Source organism: Terrapene carolina, unplaced genomic scaffold (assembly GCF_002925995.2).
Source record: "Terrapene carolina triunguis isolate 2854851 unplaced genomic scaffold, T_m_triunguis-2.0 Scaffold136, whole genome shotgun sequence".
In the NCBI taxonomy this organism is placed as follows: domain Eukaryota; kingdom Metazoa; phylum Chordata; order Testudines; family Emydidae; genus Terrapene; species Terrapene triunguis.
Genome location: NW_020664487.1, coordinates 6,572,061 through 6,596,288, shown reverse-complemented (window position 1 = coordinate 6,596,288; position 24,228 = coordinate 6,572,061). Strand labels below are relative to the sequence as shown.

Sequence of the window (24,228 nt, the reverse complement as noted above, 5' to 3'; positions counted from 1 at the left end):
CACACACACACACACACACACACACACACACACACACACACACACACCCCCTGCCTCTGCAGCAGGAGCATTCCACAGTAATGTTTGCTGTGTGTCCTGGAGCAGATAAGCACGCCGGCTGTCAGAAACGGAGCTTTGAAAGGGGATATCTGCATGCCTGCAGCCAAGTTCAGAACAATGACCAGAGTGGCTACTTGACTTCAGGGGATGATGGGACGTTTCCGGAGGCCAATCACAGTGCAGTAATGCAACACGTCGTCCACACTGACACCCCAGCGCTCAGGCCGGGGCACAGCAAGCTTTATGCTTCTCGTGGAAGTGGATTACCAGGAGCGCTCCAGCCGCGGGGTCCGGGCACTTTAATTGCCTTGCCAGGGTGGACACCTCAGGAGTTAGTGCCCCCGGGACTGATTTAATGCTCTCTAACTTGCAAGTGTAGCCAAGGCCTAAACCTTTGTCGCAGTGGTCATTGTAATCCTAGCGAAACGATGTGCGGACAATGCTTAAGGACTTACGTAGATATACTGAAAATTATATTCTTAAGGCCCATGAGTTGGGACCAGTCATTAGAACGTGAGAAACTGGTTTCTTGCAGGCAAAAGATGTCTGTTGGTCCGCATGTGAATTGAGTGTTGTATGTGCTGCAGGGAATGCCCGTTTACAGGCTGAGCAAAATGCTAATCAAGTGATTGCAAAGTTCCCCCTGGAGAAAAACCACAAGCAGTGCGGGATAGCTTGAGCCAATGGATTTTTGGCCTGTAAGTGTAGGGACCATGACAAACTTTGCATCTGTCCACTGAGGAGGCAGGAGGACAGCATGAGCGGAAGATCATCGCCAGGCCTGGCTGTGGTACGCTGGAGGGATTTTGGGTTTGCTTTTGCTCTATATGACATGACAATGTCTTATTAGTTAAGCTTGGTCTCTAGTACGTGTATTATGATTTTATTTTATACATAACCCTTTGTTTCCAATATTTCTGCTGGCTACCCTTTGGATCTCTGTTCTTTGTTCAGTAAACTTGTACTTGCTTTCTCTGTAAGCAAATGTAAGTACTGTATGTTAACCAGAGCTGTGTTCTATGCTTAACTGGTAAGGGAGCAGAGGATCTGGCAATTCTGTGCATGTCCAGTGGATCGGGGGCTGGGCACTCCAGGAAGATGCTCGGAGGACTCGGGGTTGGTGTGTGCCCATCGCTAACCTGTACAGAGACAGCAGGGCCTGTGGGGGCCTGGAAGGCAGAGCTTGTGTTGCCGAAGGCTGGTGGTGGTGAGGAGCGGACCCCTGGCAGGCACAGATGAGGCTTCCTCACCCAAGGGCAGATGGTAGGGAGGTGCCTCACAACCCTGGGTCACTCTGGGAAGCATCACAAAGAGTTTCCCAAACAAGCTGTTTTTTAATAGTCCCTGTGATGGGATGTCCACCCCAAACAAGGCCTGAAGGGGTAAATTAGGCCAACTAACCTTAAGCTGCACCTGGAGGAAACCTAAGGAGTGCTAGGGCCTGATTGCAGATGAAGTCCAGCTCGGGGGAGGAGCTGCGCAGGATCTATAAAGAGAGGACATTGGCAGGCTGGGAGAGGAGACCTGTAGTTGCACTCCCTGGTACAAGGGGGGAGAACAGGAAGCTGTCAGGGAAGGAGCAGTCAGGGCTGGAAGATTAATGCCCAGAACTGCTGGGTTGAGGGTCCCCGGACTGCAACCTGCTGCAGAGGATGGGCCCGGGTCCCCCTACCCTGGGGGGGCGGCACAGACCAGGTAGTAGGGAGCTGACCGCCTGGGATGGGGTTTGCCTCAAAGGACTTGCGGTATCCTGGAAGGGGGAAGAACTTCATTGTGACTTGGCCGGAGGGCTAAGCTATGAAGAGGAAAGCGCTGCAGCTCCAGGAGCAGGAGTTGCTGTGGAGTGAGTGAGGGGATTGATGGACTGCGTGACCACAGGGAGGGGCCTCTGACCAGGTGACAGAGCTAATTCCCCAGATGAACAGCAAGGAGGTGCTGCTGAGCAGTCCCCAGAATAAAACAACAGGCCTCACTGGGAGCTGCTGAATCCCTGCTCCTCACTGTAGTCAGTGGGAGATGTGGGTGTGCAGGTTTTAAGGATCAGGGCTAGCTTTAAGGATCGCTGCCCACTGACCTGCTGACACGTTTGCCCCTGCTGAAACAGTCTATTTTCCCCCTTCCCCATCACTCCAGGTATGAAAGAGGTGTTGTGTCTGTGCAAAGTCAGAACAGCTGGCGGGGGAGTGGGGATAAGATTCCAAGTTTTTAGTATAGAACAGCTGGAGGGCAGAACTGGCATTACAAATGACCCGTATGAAATAATCCATGCTACTGCTGCAGGAAGGAGAGCAGCACACCTGAGCAGCTGCATTGTCTAATCAGCTGCTGGAGTGATGACAGGAACCTACGTGTCTTCATCAGACATGCTGCCGGGTTCCTAACTGAGATATGTGCAATGTCAGTCAAACTCCGACAGCAACAGACGCCACCCAGGTTTGACGCATTGTAAGCGCAGAGATGGGTATGTGATGGGATGCCTACTCCTTGCATGCTTTGATTGTGTCTTTCTTATCTCAGACATTGCATCCCCTAGAGAAATGAAATCCTGTTTACCTGTAATTACCTTTAATTATCCAGGGAGCTCCATGCTTCTTGAAATATTATGTATGGCTTCTAAAAGCAAATCTCTCTGGATACCCCAAATAACTGTAACATCAGAGGCAAGATGGAAATGTAGAAGAAATGTACGAAAGTGACCCAAATAATCAGGTGAAGGTGCCATTTTCCTGAATGTTTCACTCTTTCTTTTCTTATTTTGGATGTCTATGAAGTCCAGCCTCTCCTCTGATTCCCAAGCTCCTGATGGATGGCTGAGTAGAGACTCGGTTGGTTTATGCATCTACTGCATCTGAGCGCCTGGGGGGCTTGGGTCGGAATTGTGCTGGGTACTATTCAGACATAAGCCCAGACCCCAGCGATTGGCTCCATACAATCAGTAAGAGGTGGGTAGGAGAAATAAGACCTTATGCCTACAGCCCTGCTCCCTTAGTATTTATACCTCTGAGGAATTTATATATATATATATATATATATATATATATAAAAAAACTAGGAGGTGTGAGAGGAGAAATTGCCTCTTTTCGCCATGGGAAAGGTCTCTGTGCATGGATGTGACATTGACAGCAGAGTGCATGCTGGAGGGTCACACTGGCAATGGAGAGATGATCTGCAGTTTGTTCTGCAGGATCCCAGACTAAGTTAAAGGGACCCTGTCCACTTAATCACCCTTCTGTCTGAATCTTCAGCTACAGTTGATGCAAAATACAGCAAATGCAGCTGGTTTGGAAAGAGATTGGCCAGGATGACGACGTTCTTAGTTTATTTTGCACATCCGAGAGCCTCTTGTGGTGGTAACCTAGTTATTTTTATCACAGTAGCATCTGCAAAAGTCTGGGTTGGGGAAGGTCCCAGACCACACTGACAAATAAACTCCAGCCCTGTGAGATGCTGCTCACAGGAGATTGTGCAGATGTTCACCATATGTAGGCGTGTGCCACTTGTCTCCCCTCAGTAGGGCTTCATTATGCACATGGGTCCTGCTAGGTTCCTTTGGGTTGGCTTCTTCTTGATTGGGATGGGGCGGGGGGAAGGGAAATAAATAGGGGTATTTCCCAAATGCCACCCACTTGTGGCACCAAATGAGATATCATTTGTGGTAAATTGTGCAGATCTGTGACTCTCTCCCTCCCCTCTCCTCCCCCCCCCCAAACCTTTTTTTTTAACCTGAGGGATGAGTCAACAATGTGTACGTTTAAATTGTCATCACAGATGTTTGAGAGAACCCCTCCCTGAGCTGAGCGGGGCAGTTACACTCCCTCAGAGGTCGTGTTCCAGGTATTCTGCACTCTCCTCTCTGCTTTGATTACGATCAGGTTGCGTTTCCAAGGCTTTCGCTGCAAACAGCTAGAGACTTCTTAAAAATGAAAACGGAGATTCAGAAGAGGGCCCTACCTTCTGAGAGGTGCCGTTACAGCATTTAGGCCCATACCACCCGTGTCTGAGCCCTGAGCATCTCGGAGGCCCTGGTTGGGATTGTGCTGGGTACTGTTCAGACATAAGTCCAGACCCCAGTGATTGGCTCCATCCAAGGCAGACTCTTGTGCCCAGGCAGAGCCAGTGGCGCTCCAAAAGAATCTACTCACACAGCTCTGGTTACAGGGTGATTGATACTTGTCACTGTTTCTCTTGTGTAGTCAGTTTCCTTTGTTTCATGTGGGCATTTCACACAGCAATGGGCAGAGAGATTCTTTTGGGGTATTTTTGTAAAACCACAAATAATGGCCAGGCAGGTGTATGACCAGTTAGAGCTGGCCAAAGAGCCATGGGCACTTAGCAGAAACGCCTCTGTTTTGTCAAAGTTTGAAAAAGTCACCCAGCTCTACGATAAATGTATTTTAGCCGACTAGATTTCCGGTTGTCCCCTTAACTCTAGACATGGTGGAATTCCGTATTTGTTTTTTTTTTTTAATGTAGGGCATTCAGCATTTCGTACCGAAGATGCACAATGCAGTGTGTGTGTGGAGAGATGCTTTAAAGAGTTTGCAGGATGTTAAAGGACTTGATGAACAGGCACTGAGATTGGGTTGAGTTTTGGCCTTGTCTACCTGGAAACCCATTTCAGGTGTGAATTTAAACAGATACAGTTATACCAGTCCAATATGTTTGTGCTATCCTCTTATTCTGAAATAAGAGTGTTCTCAGGACCTCCCAAGTCACATAAACAAACCCCCGAAAAGCCAGTCTGACAGTGGAGTAAGTGTCCACACGGCGGGATCATACCTGTACAACTGGTAAAATTTCTCCATGTAGACAAGGCCTCGAATGACACATTGTAAAGCATGGTTAGTAGCCTGCTTGTCTTCCTAAAGCATCTAAAGAGAGGCAGAGCTCTTGCTGCAGCTGCTTCCTCCAGATGCTGTGTAATGAGGACCAGGTGTTCACTTGGATGGCAGTTTCTCATACAGATTAGGTCTGTGGCTGCCTTACTGGCTTAGTGTTTTCCAATTGCTTTGAATGTGGATCCCTTAAAGTACATTTCAGAGGCTGTTGGTGGTCTGTGAACCAAAGGCCAGCTCTATGGGCTATGGGCTGCAGCTGCCTTGGGCGTGGTGGCTTATGATTAGGGCAGACAGTACCCAATACCATTCCTCACATAGGCTGGAGAACAGCTGCTTACGGTTCCTGTGCCTTATGAAGTGCACTAATTGAGTGGCCAGACTAAACTGTCCCTAATCGGGGTTAGGACAAGAGGGGGAGTAGACCCTCGACCATTCTGAAAGCAGCCCATGCTAATTCAATGGCTCCAGACTTTATGAGTTCATATATCACCTTCTTAAATTGTTGGGAAGTGAATGGCTGGAATGGCACACACCACAGTTTGTACTTAGCTATGGTGTCTCCTTCTTCTTCAAGATCTTAACCCGGGGTGAAGAGCTAGGAACAATATGGTCCCCAGAAATTCCACAGCCAACTCCGCTGCAATACTACAGCCTTTCTTTTAGGACTGGTAGAAACCCCCCCAGTTTAGTTTCTGCCCAAAATTTTGAAGGAATGACAAATGTGAGCTATGTTCAAAATTCTTCATGGACATCTTCGGGAGAAAATTCAAGTCAACATGTGTTTGTTTTCAAATGGAAAAATTCCACATGGGTTTTTGAAAACCCAAGTATTTCAGTTTTGGCCTACCCCATGGGACAACTGAGTGGAGAGTAAATGGAAAGGGGGAAACTTCCCTCCCCATCCAGAAAACCAAAAGTTATAAGCCACAACAAATTTCCAGTTCAAAACAAAGCAATGGTTTCACTTTGGACATTTCCCAGTAACATTCACTGCCTCAAAAAATGTTCATGGAAGTTTGACTCTGTCAAAAGAACGCTTTGACCATAAATGTGACCAGCTCTGTTTCCTACAGAAAAATTCCATTGAGGATGTTGCCTTACGCACACAACAAAATGTTCCCTCTTGTACAGCTGCCAGTCAAAAGACAAGGCTGACAAATGCAAGAGACAGAATCGCAGTTCAGGAGACTGGAGCATGGGTGTGGGGTTTACTGACAAGGGAAAGCGATGACTTGAACAGAGGGATTTTTGAAGGAAAGAGAAGTTTGTAGACGGTAAGGGATTTATTTCAGGTGTAGAGGCGTAATAGAAAGCATTGGAAGGCAAAGGGAGCAGTGAGGAGAGTCGAGATAGGTGAGAAAATAGGGAAGGGGGCAGGGTTCTAGATGGGAGCAAGATTATGGATTTCAGAAGAGTGAGGGGAGATTTGATAGCAGCCTTCAACTACCTGAAGGGGGGGATCCAAAGAGGATGGAGCTTGGCTGTTCTCAGTGGTGGCAGATGACAGAACAAGGAGAAATGGTCTCAAGTTGCAGTGGGGGAGGTCTAGGTTGGATATTAGGAAACACTATTTCACTAGGAGGGTGGTGAAGCACTGGAATGGGTTTCCTAGGGAGGTGGTGGAATCTCCATCCTTAGAGGTTTTTAAGGTCAGGCTTGACAAAGCCCTGGCTGGGATGATTTAGTTGGGTTGGTCCTGCTTTGAGCAGAGGGTTGGATTAGATGACCTCCTGAGGTCTCTTCCAACCCTAATCTTTTATGATTCTATGATTCCACTAGTGTCTGCTTTGCAACTACTGGATAACCACAATCTTCCTACAAAATGAGTCACCCTTTCTATTTAGTAAAAGTCAGCACTGAACTAGGCGGCAATGAAAACTGGTCAATTCTGAAATAGGGAAAACAGTTAGGGCCACTTTCAGCCTGCTAGATGAGGGCACAATTAGAAGATACTATCTTTACTTGTAGACTGAACAATTTGATCTGGGCCTGGAGACCCAACCAGCATAGAACCCAGAGATGTCGCTACAGGGAGTAACTCTAGACACTGCTCCAACGTGACTTGATTCAGGCTGGAGTCCTCCTCCATCTTTAAAAATGTCACCGGGAACTGTACAGAAACAAGCGCAAAGTTAACACACCTCAGTACAACGTGGCACAAGCTTTGCATGACTTTAATTGGTGTCACTGGTATATTTTACAATGAATGTGGTTATGATGACATCAAATATCCAATTGGCTGCACTTAAATCTTCCCATTCTTTCCCCACCTGCCCCAAGTAAAAATGACCACCGCCACAGACTGAGTGTTGGCTCTGCCGTCTGTTGCCTTTTTTTAATAAAAGCAGCCTTACGGATCCATTCATTGCCAGAAAGCTAGAGGCAAAAGGTGAATCTGTGCAAATTATCATCCTAGTCTGCTGGGAATCCCTCCTCCGAGGCGTCGGGGAAAGAGGGATATACTAAGGTGGGGCTGTAATCCAGGGCAAATCGGAGGAAGGAGAACTAATGAACAGCTAACCCTGCTGGAACTAGGAGATCTCAGAAGCTCCCTTGACACAGACTTCAGACAGTCCTTGCTGTTTTCTCTGGTATCTCATCAACCGGTCTTATTACTGATGCCGTGGTTGTGACATCTCATCACATGACTGTGGCTGTCCCCAGTAGGGCATATGGGGGGCCTGGCATTAGAAATAGCCTGTATATGGTAACTGCTTTTGATAGGCCAGCAACCGGCTACTTGAATCGAAAGCTCTATGAGGCAGGGACCTCCTAGTTATTTTGTGTCCGTAAAGCACAATGTCCATCAATTGGGTGATATGAAAACTACTGGGAAAAGATCTCTCACCATTGAACAAAAAATCCTATTGGGAGATGGCATAGTAGCTCCCTTCTTCTAAAGCCTCACAACCGAAACTAGGGATGAGATTTGTCATTCGTCCAATGTTGAGCTCCTTTGAATCGGCTAATTCCCCAGCTCTTTCCAAAGACGATTGGCGACGCGCTACTCTTTCCAAAGAAGTTGATGATCAACTTTTCAGAATTTTTTTGGCTTATGATGCGCTAACTTCTGCAGTGCAGGTGGGAGGGACTGAGCAAAACAGGTGGTTTTCTCTGAGCGGGCCACCTCTAGCCTTTGATCTTGAATTGTTTGTTTCCTTGACACACTGAGACATTCCAATGACGTTGGATGCACCTAACGTAACTAAATGAAAGAGATTTAACACAAGGAACGTGGGAAATATAAAGCAGATATAATCTTTGTGGGTACCAAGAGACGGTAGGGAGTGTGGTCTAATGGGCAGAACCAAGGCGATAGACTTTCTTGCTGCCCCATTCGTGACCGGGGACAACCTCTGGGTGTTTCCCCAACTGTAATGGGATAACACTTACCTGTATCAAAGGTGTGTGTGTGTGAGGCTTAATTAACGTATATAAAGCACCACAAGATCCTTATTTGAAAGATGCTATAGAAACACAATGTATTTTTAAGCAATCCATAATCTATATCTTTAGGGTACTACAGTAGGAATCCCATGTAATGGTACAGAGCAGTAGTAATGGTCCCAACAAGGGTACCTTTCTATGATTTCTCACGTTGGACCAAATTCTGTTGGGGAAAGAGGCAAGCTTTTGAACTTTAAAGAGTTCTTCAGGCTTGGGAAAGGTCCTTAGTGCCTCAGCGAAAAACAAAGTGGAACAGATTGTTAAGCACAAGGAGTTAACACATGCTGGTTTCTCATAGTCCTTTGTATGTAGGCAGATCACGTTTTTTGAGGCTGTCAAAGCAGTTTAGACCCTAAACCTCACAACGCTCCTTAAAGTGATGCTAGGTAACTCCACTAATTTTAGGTGCTACGACTTTGGAGTGCCCGAGGTGAGCCACCCAAGTACTCTGAGGCGGAAACGCTTTTTGTTCTGTGTCTATACAGCACAATGGGGCCCCGATCCATGACTGGGGATCCTAGTACTACTGCAGTACCAATAATTAACAGTTCTTGACTGGTTTTCAAACATGGTCTGTGTTCTCCGTATAGGTGACTTTTATTCCCAACAGCAAGGCCCCTGCACAGGTTTCTCATCCAGTGGAACTAACACCCCTGTAGCAAAATGTCCCACTGCACTCAAGCAGTTACCTGCATCTTCTATTTGACAAAGAGAAGTGACAGCTAAAAAGTAAAAAGCAACAGAGGGTCCTGTGGCACCTTTAAGACTAACAGAAGGTGCCACAGGACCCTCTGTTGCTTTTTACAGATTCAGACTAACACGGCTACCCCTCTGATAGCTAAAAAGTAAGTTTCCATCCAAGCCTATGCTTTGGGAGTGCAGGTCTTGGTTTACCTGTCAAACTGGTAAAATGGAAATGCATGCCAACCACCATTGTAGCCTTGATGAGCTAATGCATGTTAACCTAATGATACTGTGCCGGCTTTTTAAAACAATCAAAAAACTACTCTGAAAAAGACAAGGTTTGGAGTTTCATAAGTTTGTCGGATCATGTGCTCCAATGTTATTGTGTATTTAAACAAGCCAAGACTGTTTTGATCTCCTAAATGAACCCATGTGGCTTTGTTTACTGGTAGCAGTAGCAGGATTAGTAAACACAAACTCTGGATTAAAAATACTTGCTTGTTTTAGCAAATGACTTTACCAGATAAAAATAACTGTAAGAAAATAATTCAATAAAGCAATATATGTAGCAGATGACCACACTTCTATCTCAGATTCTGTAGAAACAGGCACTATATTTGTTTCCTTACAGCACTGGTGATCTGTCAAGTTTCTTTTATGTGATAAATAAAGACACCCAGCCTTGTTCACACAATTAAAAAAGAAAAGGGAGAGGTCAGGGAGAGAGAAATGATTGAACTGGGCTGAAGATTTGCTGCAGGGAACAGCTATTAAACATTAAGTTGAGACTCTCAAAGCCAAGCATCCCAGGGGTTAATTTCAAAGAGAGGTGTGTGCAATTCCCATAAACTGTTTTAAAAACCTCCACCACATCTTCTAATTTGGGGCCTAATTCTGCAATCTTTACCTCAGGTTAAATAGTAGTTACTCATCCTAGCAGCTTAAATGAAGGGAAGGGCAGCAGAACTGGTTTCTCCTATTTGCAGTTTATTTGGGGTATAACCATATTCTTCACTAGCAGCAATCAGATCAGAGGAAGTGGTGTTTCGAATGTGAATGTTGCGCTTCATGGAATCTTACGTTGCCATGGTGCTGACAATGTACGGGTTCTCTCCTAACGTTTCACCCTTCCAAAAAGAAAGTTCCCAACTCCTGCCGGCATTTCTGCCACATGCCTTCATTGCAGCAGCGGTGGTATCTTTGTCGCCCCTTCCTGCTTATCACTAATTTTCCACTTCAACGTGCAACACGTCAGTGTGTAAACCTGCCGCCCACCATGACATAGGTGGTGGATTTAACCTTCAGCTGGAGTTATAATTATAACATTCTGAAAATGACACCCTGGTAAAGACGACCAACAATAAAAGCATCAGTTTCTGGCATGACCCTGCTGAGTTTTCCTTTTCTCTACTTCCCAGCCTCCTGGGTAATTTGTTTTGATCTTTTGGTAATAAACGGTAGAAGGCCTGTACTGCACTGCAGAGCTCTGACCAGAACCCCATCCGCTCTGAACAGACAGGGAAGATTAAAGAGGAATCAAAGGAACAGAAGCCGTACAGATGAAAACCTTTCAGTCATTACTTCCCATCCCCTCACTGAGATTTAATATAATTTCCTCCTTAAAAGCGTAAACTCAAATTTATTGCGCTTCTGGAGTGACTGCCTTTGGTTTCGAGACCGTGATTGCAGTCTGTCAGCTTCAGTTTTGTCCCATTGCAGTTGTGATTCAGCCTTTAGGCTTGTCTTTAAAAGTATGATTCCATTGTGTAACAGAGGAAGAAGCAGCAGGAAGAGAAGAAGCTGGCATGGAACTGGAACTGAATGCATACCCGGCGACTTGTTGTTGTTCTACTGTATAAGCACTTATAAATAAGAACATTTATTTCTTGTCCCAATTAACTTTCCTTTGCTAAGAGTCGTCATAGAGCGGGTTGTTGTAGTTTCCCCAGGATCCGTAGTCATGGTCATCCAACAGCCTTCCGTATGAAGAATGTCTGGGAGGGTGAGAGGGAGGGGGGAAAAAAAGTCTGGGATTAGTTGGGAATGGTTTAGAAACACCCTATTCCAGCGCTATTCCTATTCAGTGCACAGCCCTGTAGAAAGGATGCCCTCGCTCCTGCAGACATTGAAAAGCACCTACTGCTAAAACCCATCTCTGTAACCAGGCCCAGGGAACTTAATGTGTGAGAGGATAAATTGGTGGTATTTAGATCCCGATTAATTTTAGGCTACGGTTTTGATTCTGATTTAGATGACACCTAAATCACATCTCCACTCCAGGTGCCTAAAATCTTTAATGATCAACCATCTGGGACAACGAGAAGTCTAATACTAGTTGCTTCCTTGGTCCAGTTCAGGGACGCACTTAAAACACAGCTAGATCTTGTCTATGCTATAGGAATGATTTGGACTTTAATGATATCAGGAAACAGTCATGTCCCCTGACTGTGCATTGCAATACAATTGGGCCCTTTGATCAGTTAGTTTATTTCAGTTTGCAGTAGGCCCCATGCCTTCTAGTTTCTAATTCCCCTGGGTGATCGATGATTCTGTGTTGTGGTATGAATGCATTTGAGTGTAGTAGATGGTCTGTTGTTCCTCTGCAGGGAGTTAAAACCTTCCTGCTTGTATATAGATATTAATATTGCCTCTTGATCTAGAGTTAGGTGTGGTAGTGTACTAAGTGCTATGGATTGTTAAGAGGGTTGTTTTGTTAAGCTCTGAATATTTAGTGGTCTGTGGGCTGGATCTCAATTGGGTGAGAAGAGAATGAACGCATGTTGACCATACTTTTTGTCTCTCTCTTAGTGATCTATGATGAAGCCAGTGCACGGGGTAGGAGAGCTGGCTGAACACTGCAAGGAGTGAAAACTCAGTCACCTACCTAAATAAATTTGCTTTTTGACTCTGTTTCCATTCCTCTCCTGTTAGTTTTTTGTGAATATAAGAGCACATGAGATTCCTGTCCGGAATATTTGTGGAAATGATTTTTTTTTATGAGAATATTTGCAGAAAAAGTTTTGTGTGTATATATGTGTGTAAATATGCAGGCTTTTCACATGCTTTTATAATGCTGACATGGGCCTTGAACTCATCCCTCAGAGGCAGGAAAGGGCCTCTGCTCCTGTTCAACACTGCCTGGGAGACATGGTTATGGATGGGAGGTTGGCATGGAGCCCAATATTTGGATGTATGGAGGCTGGGAAGGAACTTGCTTTCGTTGACTGTTTAATAAATGCTGGCTCTTTGATATTTTTATAGGATGGTGTGCATATGTAGCATTACAGTGGCATTTGGGATCCTGCAGTTCTGTTGTTGATATTTTAACAGAATGCGATTCGCCACTGGCAAAGTCCACATAAACATCGTGCCAAAAATGCCCCTGGAGTGTAATTCTGAAATACCTTAAATCGTCTAAAAATCTCTGCAATTGCACCTGAGATTTGAGAGCCTTCCTAGGGACCCCAGTTCATGCTGTGCCCTACATCAGTGCTTCTCAAAGTTGGGCCGCCGCTTGTGCAGGGAAAGCCCCTGGTGGGCCGGGCTGGTTGTTTACCTGCCGCGTCCGCAGGTTTGGCCGATCGCGGCTCCCACTGGCCGCGGTTCGCCGCTCCAGGCCAATGGGGGCTGCGGGAAGCGGCGCAGGCTGAGGGATGTGCTGGCTGTCCTTCCTGCAGCCCCCATTGGCCTGGAGCGGCGAACCGCAGTCAGTGGGAGCCGCGATCGGCCGAACCTGCGGACGTGGCAGGTAAACAAACCGGCCCGGCCCGCAAGGGGCTTTCCCTGAACAAGCGGCGGACCGGCTTTGAGAAGCACTGCCCTACATGAACTGTGAAAACCTCCTTCAATTTCCAAAGCAGCACGTTCTTGTTCAATGCAGTCTACTCCCTTCTTCAGCCACACTTAAAAGTTATTCTAGTCCGAGAGAATGCCAACTGAACATGTGACTTTCAGGAAATACTTGGCCAGGGAGGACTGTGTCCGTGCAAACAAGACATTTATTTTTACAGCAAGAATAGCTGGCTGTTGTCTGTTTGATTTACTAACCCATCTATTTTCTAGTGTCCCTCCATAACACCAGTGATAGTTCTGCACAGGACTATTTTGGTTGTGTCCAAGCCTGAACTCGTATGAATCACTATGAAGTAGTTGAAACAGAAACCTTGCTTACCTCAGTCTTAAATTAAACCCAATTAAAGATGCTCCGTGTAGGTTGTTCTTATTTTAAGGTCACAGATAGGGTATGAGTAAAGCTTGCCAGAGGGATAATTACTGTTTATGGTCACAACACATTGCAGGACTGGCTCTGGCATGTGAGTGAGGCCTTTGTAATGAGACAAATGCCACCTTGTACCATTGAAAACGACATAAAATGGGATTGCTACAGCGTCTCCTCTAACTCCGAGCCTCTTTGCACTCAGATAATAGTGCACCTTCGATTGCCCCCTAGAGCTGGTACAGGTGCACCAAGGGAGGCAGGGGCTGTGGTACCACTCACTGTCGGCTAACGAGCTTGTATCCCAGCCAGCCCAATAACGTCTGGACGCCATTGTCATCGGGTAGCTGCTTGGTGACCTTGATAAAATGAGCCAGGGCTCTTATTCCCGTGGCCAGGTGTCGACACCACCATTGCTACCATTGCATCACTGGCACTTGCTGGTCCCTCGTCAAGAGGCTGAAATGTGCGTCTGGCCCTAGATCTGGGCTCCCCAGGGTTGGAGGCACGGTGGTAGGCCAGCAGCACACACACGCTTGCATTGTCCTACTGCTGCTGGGGTTTGAGAGCCGAGCAGTCAGGCTCAGGCCTCTCCTGAACACGACAGTCGCTGACGCACAGTCCAGACCTGACAGCAGCACCAGGGCCGGCTCCAGGCACCAGCCCAGCAAGCAGGTGCTTGGGGCAGCCAAGGGGAAGGGGCGGCACATCGGGCTGTTCGGTGGCAATTCGGCGGCGGGTCCCTCTCCGAGGGAAGCACCTGCCGCCGAATTCCCGCCGAAGAAGAAAGTGGTGCGGTGGAGCTGCCGCCGGAGTGCGGCTGATGGCAATTGCGATCGGGGCTTTTTTTTTTTTTTCCCCCCTGCTGCTTGGGGCGGCAAAAACCCTGGAGCCGGTCCTGAGTGCCACCAGCTCTGCTGTATTAGCATCAGCTGTTGCACTGAAGGGAGGTGACCTATCCGTCCCATCAGTGTGAATACACATGGAGAGGAGAATATACTCCAGCTTGTTCCAATAACTGAGTTGCTTCCAGGGATGGTGTCTCTAGCCTCTGTTAGCTGGAAGCTGGGAATGGGCGATGGGGGATGGATCACTTGATGATTCCCTGTTCTGTTCATTCCCTCTGGGACACCCGGCATTGGCCACTGTCGGAAGACAGGACACTGGGCTAGATGGACCTTTGGTCTGACTCAGTATGGCCATTCTTATGTTCGGGGTAACTGTCCTTTTACCAAGTGGATGCTTACCTGATCTTAAGGTATGCTGCCACCCCAAACACCAGCAGCACCACCACAATGACCGTTACGGTAATGGCTGCAATGCTTCCTGCAAAGGGGGTGGGAGGGAAGAGGAGGAAGAAAAGGGCATAAACAGATGTTTTAGTGAGGTCATAATTTATCAAAACCATTACCCCTGTCCCCTTCCGGCTCACTTGTTTGCAGTGCGCGGGTTAACACCACGCTGGCCACGGGTGGATTGCCTGCGCATGTAGGCAATGTGGTATTTGCTGTCAACCCCAGATGCCTTATTGAGAAGGAAGGCGGTTCATTCGCTGCACATCTGAGAGACTATGCCCACTCCGCCTCACCGCTAAGATCTGTCCTTGTTTGTAACTGAGGCCTGGATGTGAATGGGGACTTGCACTGTGGAATGATTCTGAAACGAGACTGCCCTTTAACCTAAGCTCCCCCTCCCTTCCCAAGCTGTCTGTTCCCAGGGCCGGTTCTATTCCAGGGGCTCTCAAATGGGGGGTCGGGACCCCTCAGGGGGTCGCAAGGTTATTACACGGGGGGGGGTCGCGAGCTGTCAGCCTCCACCCCAAACCCTGCTTTGCCTCCAGCATTTATAATGGTGTTAAATTATATTAAAATCTTAATTTATAAGAGGGGGGTCGCACTCAGGGGCCTGCTGTGTGAAAGGGGGTCACCAGTACAAAAGTTTGAGGACCACTGTTCTATTCCTATTCTTTACATACTGTAACTTTTACCTGCAGCCATCAGGCGAAGTGCCCGAACCAGGAACCTGATGCTCTCTGGTTTACACTGCTGTCAATCAGGAATGCCCCCGCCGAAGTGTGTAGAGTCTCACGGACACAAGCCTGCATGATGGGAATGGGGCCCTTAGGCTAGATTTTTCTAAAGAGTTTGGTGCCCATTTAGGCACCAAAATATGTGGCCAGACTTTTAAAAGGGGCAGACTAGGTGTTGAACTGGTAGTGGCACAATAGGAGCTGCTGTGGACTTTGGAAAATCTGGTGCTTATTTAGGCATGGAAATGAGAGCGGAGTGCTTGGAAAACGAGGTCCCAAGTGTTAGTGTTGGGCCCTTGAAAACTTGTCTCTAGTTGTCTAGTTCCATCCCATCCAGGCTTATTGCTTTTCTCCTGGGATGGGCTCATGTTCCTCACTTTAAAAGCCACGTGTGGCTATGTTCCTCTTGCGTGCGATGTTACTATGTACACACAGCGGGGTTACGAGTGGTTGACGGTTTCCCTGCTGAAGGAGGAAGCTGTGGCGCAGCTCTGGCAGGCGAGTACATGATGCCTTTTAATGGCTCAGTTAAAATCTCCCGGGGGCGTTTTTACAAGGCGTGAATAAGCAGGTTTATGGATGGATGAGCCCTCGGTCCCTGACAATGTAGAGACACTGTTTAGGAGCTGCCCTCAGAACTGAACTCATTTAAATTCCCAGGGGAACAAAGAGGGGAAAGTTTTCAACACTCCTTCAAGTTACAGGTTTATTCTTAAGTAATGAGCTTCTGAGGCCAGTGGTTCTGCAGCCTCTAATAACGTATTCACCAGGCTACAGGCCGCCGGGGCTTCCTGGCAGTTATTCAATGGTGCCTGTTAATTGGCTTCACCTTGCAGCCCCTCCACCTAAGACTGCAGTGCCAATGCCATACTGATTCCACTCTGCAGCCTGCAGACGCGCGCTGGAAAAGCAGCACTTTGGACTCGTTTCCTCTCAGCATTGCTATTAGTCGAAGAAGACTGTCAGGGGCAAATGAAGTCTTCACTTGCTCCCTTTAATGCTCTTGTCTGCTTGGTATGATAACAGTTAAGGGGGTGGGGGGAAATACGTGCAATCTTTCTATTTCCTTTGCAGCAGGGAGATATTTGATGAGAGTTGGGCAGCTTTATATTTTTGTATCTGTGATGCTCTGGTAAAGGCAGCCGAATGGATTTGGATACAATAAACACAGCAAACACTGGAAGTGTGTGTGCGCTGAAATACTGACCCTGCGATGTGCAGGTCACAATCTGGCAGACAATGAAAATATGGTACATGGGGGTTTTTTACCACCTTTAAGATAAGTCTCAAGTGTAGGGTTACCATATTCAAACATTTAAAAAAGAGGACACTCCACGGGGCCCCGGTCCTGCCCCCAGCCCCGCCCCAACTCCGCCCCTTCCCCGGCCCCACCCAACTCCACCCCTTCCCCACCCCCATTCCAACCCTTTTCCCAAAGTCCCTGCCCCAACTCTGCCCCCTCCTCTGAGCACCCCGCATTCCCCCTCCTCCCTCCCGCTCTGATCTTGGTTGGGGGTTGCTAAGTGCTTCCCTGCTCCCCACTCGCCCTGCATCCTCCCCCGCCCCTGCAGCCTCTGCGCCCCCCACCTGCCCTTCCCCTGCGCCCCCCTGCCCCTGCAGCCTCTATGCCCCTGCCTGCCCTGCTCCTCCTCGCCCTGCAGTCTCTGCACCCCCCCGCCTGCCCTGCTCCCCCGGCAGCCTCTGCCTGGCGGGGGCTTCGGATGCTCAGCGGCGACCGGGGCAGCGCGGGTCCCTGCAGCCCCGGCCCACGCCGCACTCCCTGCCCCGCGGGGTGATGGGGCCGCAGGAAGGGTCCCCCAGTAGCCGGGGAGTCCCCGCCCGCGAGGGAAGCCCGAGCCGTTGGCTGGGCCCGGCCTCCCCATGGTCCTGCGGGCTCGGCTGGGGCGCGCGGTCCGCCCGGCCTCCGGGGGCAGCAGCAGCCCCTCCGCCGCCTTCTGCGGCTGCACCCCCCCTTCCCCCGCCCGAGCTCGCTACAATGTAGCCAGGCGGCTGGGCTGCGCTGCGGACCCGGCGGGTCGTGCTGGGGCCAGGCGGACCCTGGCTTATGCTGCCTCCCTATTTCCCCGGACATGTCCGGCTTTTTGGCAATTCCCCCCAGACGGGGATTTGAGTACCAAAAAGCCGGACATGTCCGGGGAAATCCGGGCGTATGGTAACCCTACGTCAAGTGTCAGACTTGTGATTGCATACTCCCAACCCGAACGATCCAAAAACAATCCACAAAAGCATACAGTCTTCTGCCCAAGCAGTAATTACTTCACAGGGAAATGGTTTTGCTTATGCAAAAACACTGTTCAGGGCTTACAGATCGTGTTAGACAAAACTTTAAGAGCTCAGAAAGGTCCCCCCCAAATACAGGGTTTTTTTGGTTTGTTTTTTTAATAAAAATCTCTCAAAAATTAGGGCCAAGATTTTCAGAAGCCACTGGTGACTGACTGTGGGTGCTCAGCGTGAGACATGCGGAGGGGCCTGATTTTCAAAGGGCAGGAGATCAGCACTGTCTGTGAGGTGCCGAAACTCTGAAACAGACTCACTGGCTGCTTTGAAAAATTTTGGACAAAATATCTAACAAATAAGTGACTTCTGCCGACCTGTTAAGATTTCTCCCACAGCTCTTCAAATCTGCAGCCCCTGCGAAGTCTCCTCTCCACTTCCCATTCTCCCTTACAAAGTTTCTTTTCTGCTCTGTTTTTCTTTAGGAACTCCTCTCTTCTCCCTTCCATGGCTCCCCTGTCCCCCTCTTCCCACTGCTGGGAACAAAGATTCCTCCTTTAAGAGGAAGCAAGTGTCTGGCACCAGCTGTGGATGGGCAGAGGGTCAGCACCCAGCTGAGGCAGGCAGAGCTCGGGCAATGTGGAAGTGGCCATGCCAACGCCCATGACACCATGGTTAGCTGGGTGTCCTATTTTGTACACTGAAAGAATTAACTTTTACCTACTACTGCTCAGGACAGCCAGGGCTTCCTTCTGTAACAAGTCGCCCATTTTACTTCAGCCTCTTAACTACACTCACACAGCACCTTTCAAACTATAGACTTTATCATTGCCCTATGTTGTTTTAAACAACCCCTCTGCCCCCATTGTCATTTTGTGGCAATGCTGCTACTCTATTTTACCAGGATAGTAACACTTCTTTCCCCCCCTCCTCCCACATAATGGGCACACACCCACTGCCAACTGCGAGCCAGCAGCCGCTGCCAAGATCCATTTCAGGGTGTTTCTCATTCAGCCACCTTGGCTTTCCAGCACCAGGAAATGTCTGTGTGCCAACGAGAGATCACTCATCACTTCTGGTGTATGGCACCTATGTCCATACTCTTTAACCCCAAAGGACACCAGCTACAAAGATGTTTAATGTCAGCTTCTGAGTATACTTTTCTCATGACACAGGAGGAAAATCAACTCTGAAACATGGCTCCAGATCTTGTGGTTCTAGGATCTTGAGACTCTCCTACAGAAAAAAACTAAGACTGCTCTCACTGGAAGACACTTCTCATGCCCTTACACCAGAGGTGGGCAAACTACAGCTCGTGGGACCCTCCTGCCTGGCCCTTGAGCTCCCGGCCGGGGAGGCTAGCCACTGGCCCCTCCCCTGCTGTTCCCCGTCCTCCACAGCCTCATCTCACTGCACTGCCAGCGCAATGGAGGGATAGTTCAGTGGTTTGAGCACTGGCCTGCTAAACCCAGGGTTGTGAGTTCAATCCTTGAGGGGGCCATTTAGGGATCTGGGGCAAAAATCTGTCTGGGGATTGGTCCTGCTTTGAGCAGGGGGTTGGACTAGATGACCTCCTAAGGTCCCTTCCAACCCTGATATTCTATAATTCTATAATTCAATGCTCTGGGTGGCGGGGCTGCGAGCTCTTGCCGGGCAGTGCCGCTGCAGAATCGGGGCCTGACCCAGTGCTCTGTGCTGCACGGTGGCATGGTTGGCTCCACTGGTGCTCCAGGCAGCGCGGTAAGGGGGCAGGGAGTGGGGGCGGGGGGTGTTAGATAGAGGACAGGGGAGTTCAGGGGGGTGGTTGGGGCGGGGCGGTGGCTAGGGGGCGGGGCAGTCAGAGGGTGGGGAACAGGGGGTTGAATGGGGGCAAGGGTCAGGGGGGCAGTCAGGAAGGAGGGGGGGGTTGGATGGGGCGGAGGGGGCAGTCAGGGGATAGGGGGGTGGATGGGGTATGGGTCCCGGGGGGGCCATCGGGGAACAGGGGGAGTTGGATGGGAGAGTCCGGGGGGGGGCGTCAGGGGGCGAGAAGCGGGGGGGGTGTCAGATAGGGGCAGGGGCAGGCCAAGCCTGGCTGTTTTGGGAGGCACAGCCTCCCCTAATCGGCCCTCCATACAATTTTGGAAACCCGATGTGGCCCTCAGGCCAAAAGGTTTGCCCGCCCCTGCCTTCCACTACCCTTCTGTGTAAATCCATGCCTTCCACCTTGGGGGGCTGCAGAGAGACTGAGTGGACACCCATGTCCACAAAGCCAGCGTAACTGGCAAGTCTCATGCTGCTGGTTTGTGTGCCCTACCTTCAAGAGGAGCTACACTTAGCCAATGCAGTTAAGTGGAGAAGATACTGGACTTCTGCCTGGGGAAAGAAAACAGTCTGAGAATTCCTCCTATTAACTCATTGTAGCGCCTCTTAACCACGGAGACAGAAAACGCTTCCAGCAGCCTGGGACTCGGCCGGCACTCAGACTTGGCTGGGGGAAACGACAGGCTGAGGAATGAATGTTGGCTTTAACCTTTGAAACTACCGTGATTTGTACATAACCATCCCACCAAAATTTCAGGTGGCTGATTCAAGGTGTCTCTCCACCTGTACTGAGGAGACATGGGGGCGTAGGGGAGGATGAGTAGGGATGTCCGCTAGCAAAGCGGAGGAAGCAAATGCAGTGGCTTGTGCTGGGATTAAGCATGCTGGCCTGGGACCCAGACTGTCTGTCTGTGAGTTTGTCTTGCAAAACCAGCAGAACTTGTATCCATTACTTTAAAATCCCCTCCCAATATCCTATTCTGTTTTCCCCCCAAACAAACCCATTAAAATAAGAGCAGACCCTTTCTACCCCAAAATAGCTCCTATGCACCATGAAGACGCAGCCTAATAGTACTTTGATCTACGTTGCATGTATGAAGTGGTTTTTACTGCACTCTCACATATAGCCATAACACTGTCATCCTATACCATAAAATACACTCGGGACCAAAGGCTGGGCCAGAGAACTCATAACTTCTTGTTTTACTTTACAGGGCTTGATGAGACAGCCGTAACGTGCTGTTAACTCTTTAGATTTCGGCTGTTAGACAGAGATCGCTCCCACTTGTTCTGCTTGATGAGGGGGAAGAAAAGTTAATGACTAAAGGAATGCGATGAAATAAACGAAACATCTAGCATCTGATTTTTTTTTTTTTTTTTTTAAATATGAGTGGGACTAGATGGCATAACTTCAAACAACTCCTGAACTTTGGGGACTTTTGCATCCAGATCCGTGTTCCAGTTGTGCCTCCATCTCTTCTTTCTTTATACAGTTGGGATGGTTCACAACACATCTACTAATCTCTAGTCGCCGTGAATAAGCTCTTTGGTGCTGTAATGCAGGAGAGTGCTGAATTATGCATTTGAGCACTCGACAAATGAGATGCTGTTTATTTGTGTCTTTATAGCACCACTACTTCCTTGCCCTCTCTTAAAAGGGTCACTTTGTATCACAACTCACAATCGTCCCTGTAGCTGATGTTTAATGCTATGGAATATGCTGCAGAGACTAAATTTAATCAGAAGAAAAAATACACACTAATACATCACAGCACTGTAGGGCTCCCCCAGATTTCAGGGTGACGGGGACTGATTTTTCTCTAGAGGTATCACCTGCGCGTACACTGCATTTTATCCAAAATTCAAGGGAGCAGGAGAGAATTCAGTTTGGCAGAAGTGTCTTTATTTTGTTGTTTTTCCCATGGTACCTGGTCAAAGTGAATGATCCTGGCTCTAGCTCCTTGAAAGGTGATGGCTCCAGCCCTTGGAATAAGCCAACCCACCCGCAATGAGATTGGGGGGGAAAATGCCACCAAACAAGTTTGAAAGATTGTATAAAGCTTGCTGTAGCCTCTGTTTTAAAATGTCTCACTCTGTACATCAAGTTACTGGATTAAACAGAATGCCAGGTATGGAGAGGACAGGAAAGAATCGGTCTGAAATGAGTAAGGTCGCCCATAATGAAGGACATTGAGATAATATCCTGATCATGGGAATCCACGTTGATTCACACCATCCCTGGTCTATTCTCACACTAGCCCTTCATAGGGCAACTTGCCATGCTGACATCACCATATGTGTTGTGTATACGTACACACAACGCACCTTTGACCACTTTTCAAAGATAATGGATTAGTAGGTGATTATATCTGACCTTCCAAACATCTAAGATGCCATTAAAAGCCTGTGCCAGAATGTTGTCGTGTTATTTCCTCCATCAATGGGGAATTTCCCTTGAGCTCTGGCATTGCTATATTTAATCCTGAACCAGTGATTTGTTTAAGGTCCAATACCTCATCCATCAGGATGAGAAGAAGTTGTATGCCATTAGAAAGCCATGAATTCTTCCATTTTTCTAGCAGGATAGGGTACTTATCTAACCACGGCAGGTTGAGATTTCAAACCTTAAAACGGTGTGTAGAAAAGTTATTGGATAACTCTCAGAAAGGTTTCTAAGTTCACTGGCCGTGGGGAAAAGGAAAAGTGTCCATTCTCATGAGAAAACGCAGCATCTATGGTCAGCAGATACGTTGTGGTCTCCTAGTCTAGAGTGTAGGAAGTGAAATTCTTATTGAAGCTTAGAGCTTGGTGTCAGACCTGTCAGAATATACCCAGTCATTGTTATAACATCTTTCTATGAAGGGATCACAGTGTAGAGGAGATTCATAATAAGGCAATACCATGTGATGTACATAAAACACAGCTGCAGCTCCTGGGTGACTTTTGTTAATATTACAAGTAACATGACAGCACTTCCTAGGAATAGATGTAAGTGCTCTTTTTCTCACCCCTTTGCCTCCCCCCTAAATGCCCCCCAAAATCACAGGAGAAATGAAGCACTAAAGGTGACAGCATAAATAACGCACATACAAAAATCATCTGCCTCACCTGAACTTAAAGCACGCTGGACCTCTTCCATGGTGACTCCTGTGGAGAGAGTGGTGCTATCCATGGAGACGGCCTCCGTGACCGACTTGGTTGCCAAAGTCACTTGAGATGTTTGTCCGATCACTGGGCCTGATGAGAGGGACTCTGGGGGCATCTTTTTAGTAGAGGCATCCTCTGTAGCGGGGGCTGCTGTGGATCCGTTTGGCAGCTGGGGGGTGTTTTGCTTTGTAATGGTGGTCTGTCTGGAGGAACCTGCCGATGACGACGAAGACGAGGTCTTAGTTAGGTGAGAAAAGGTGGTTGCTGGGGTCTCTTTGGGAGGGGTGGCTGTATCTGGAGCTGTTGTGGGAGGGGTGGCTGTATCTGGAGCTGTTGTGGGAGGGGTGGCTGTATCTGGAGCTGTTGTGGGAGGGGTGGCTGTATCTGGAGCTGTATTCAGGTTGGAAACTGAAGTCCCAGAGACGTGTTCTGTGGCTGTTGATTCTGACCCAGTGCTTGAGGATGGTGACGGGCTGGTGGCTGAAACATTTGCTCTTTCCGTATGTGAGGCAAGATGTGTAGTGGTAGCTGACAACTCTCTTGTGGTGTCTGAGGAGATTGTGGTATTGCCCTGTTCTGCTGGTCCTGAGGTGACTTTGTCTCTTGAAATGGTCACCGTTCCTGCTGTTGCTGATGGTAGCTTTTTTGCTGATGTGCTAGCAGCAAGGGTGACATGGACAGTTGTTTGAGTTGATTCTGATGCAATGGTATTTCTCACAGAAGGACTGGGCGAGGATGTAGCTTCTGAACGTGCAGAGTGAAGACTCAGTCCTGAGGAGGAGAAGACACACAAATGTTAATATTGGAAAATGGTTGTGACAAGCTGCACTCTGAGCACACAGCGAAGGGTTTGGAATGAGTGGCCAGTCAGTTAGTTTTACAACAGGCAAACATCCCTTTCAAGGATGAGTGAAGTAAGGAGGATTTCAGTTACCACTGAAATAGACGGTACAAATGAAAAATCATGTTGTAAAAGTAAAACTATTTTTGTGCTTGCTTCCCACTACATTTATTTATATCAAATTGGGGGCACTTATTCAAATAGGCTGTAATTTAACTCAAACACGGTTGGTAGCAGGACAATAACATGGCACTGAGCAGTAGCCTTGGGAAGAGAACTTTGTTCACATGAGTGATATCGCGTTACACCTCAATATCCAGGGTGGTTTTGTGTATGTTACAGACTGTCCTATAAGGGTCCTTCTACAGTAGGACAACAACCTGTTTAATGGCTGTCAATAACACCTCTCTTGGGTCCCTGGAACTATTATCTGAAACTCAGAGCTGGTTGAAATTTTCAAAATTAAAGCGGGGAAACAATTGTTTTCTCTTCTGACCAGCACCTAATGGAATGGTTTGATTATTAGTACACACCATGCCAAACACCGTTTTCTATTGTTAAGGAAAGTACTAGCAAATCTAAAGAGTTTTACCATGTCTTCTATAACTGTATTGAAAACAGACTGGCCCCAGGTACGCTAGCAGCCAGCGGTTGAGGCCAATGGGACCTCCTATTGATAGTCATTAACAATGGGTCATTTTCCTGGTGTAGACAGACCCCAAGAAGAGACCCCTGGATCCTAAGCTAGATTCTGAGCCATTGCAGCAAAGATTGACAAAACAGCAGCTATGTTTGGTTACACGAGAGACGGCACTATTTTGATTATTTTGCCTCTGTTTTTATTCTGAGACCGTCTTCCACCAGAATGTTTATGCATCCTACTTTCCAGAGTTGTTAACCATCCTTAGGCGAGAAGCTCTTTTAAATG

The 24,228-nt window shown here is 48.1% G+C and overlaps 1 protein-coding gene across 1 annotated transcript; it reads right to left on the bottom strand.

Moving 5' to 3' along the window:
• Positions 1-9,151: 9,151 nt before the first annotated feature.
• Positions 9,152-23,246, bottom strand: PARM1 (prostate androgen-regulated mucin-like protein 1; the record flags this gene model as incomplete). Its single annotated transcript, XM_029911916.1, has 3 exons — positions 9,152-11,023; positions 14,493-14,571; positions 22,421-23,246. Coding segments are annotated over 3 exons (990 nt in total), but the record flags the coding sequence as incomplete, so codon positions are not given.
• Between the last annotated feature and the right edge of the window lie 982 nt (positions 23,247-24,228).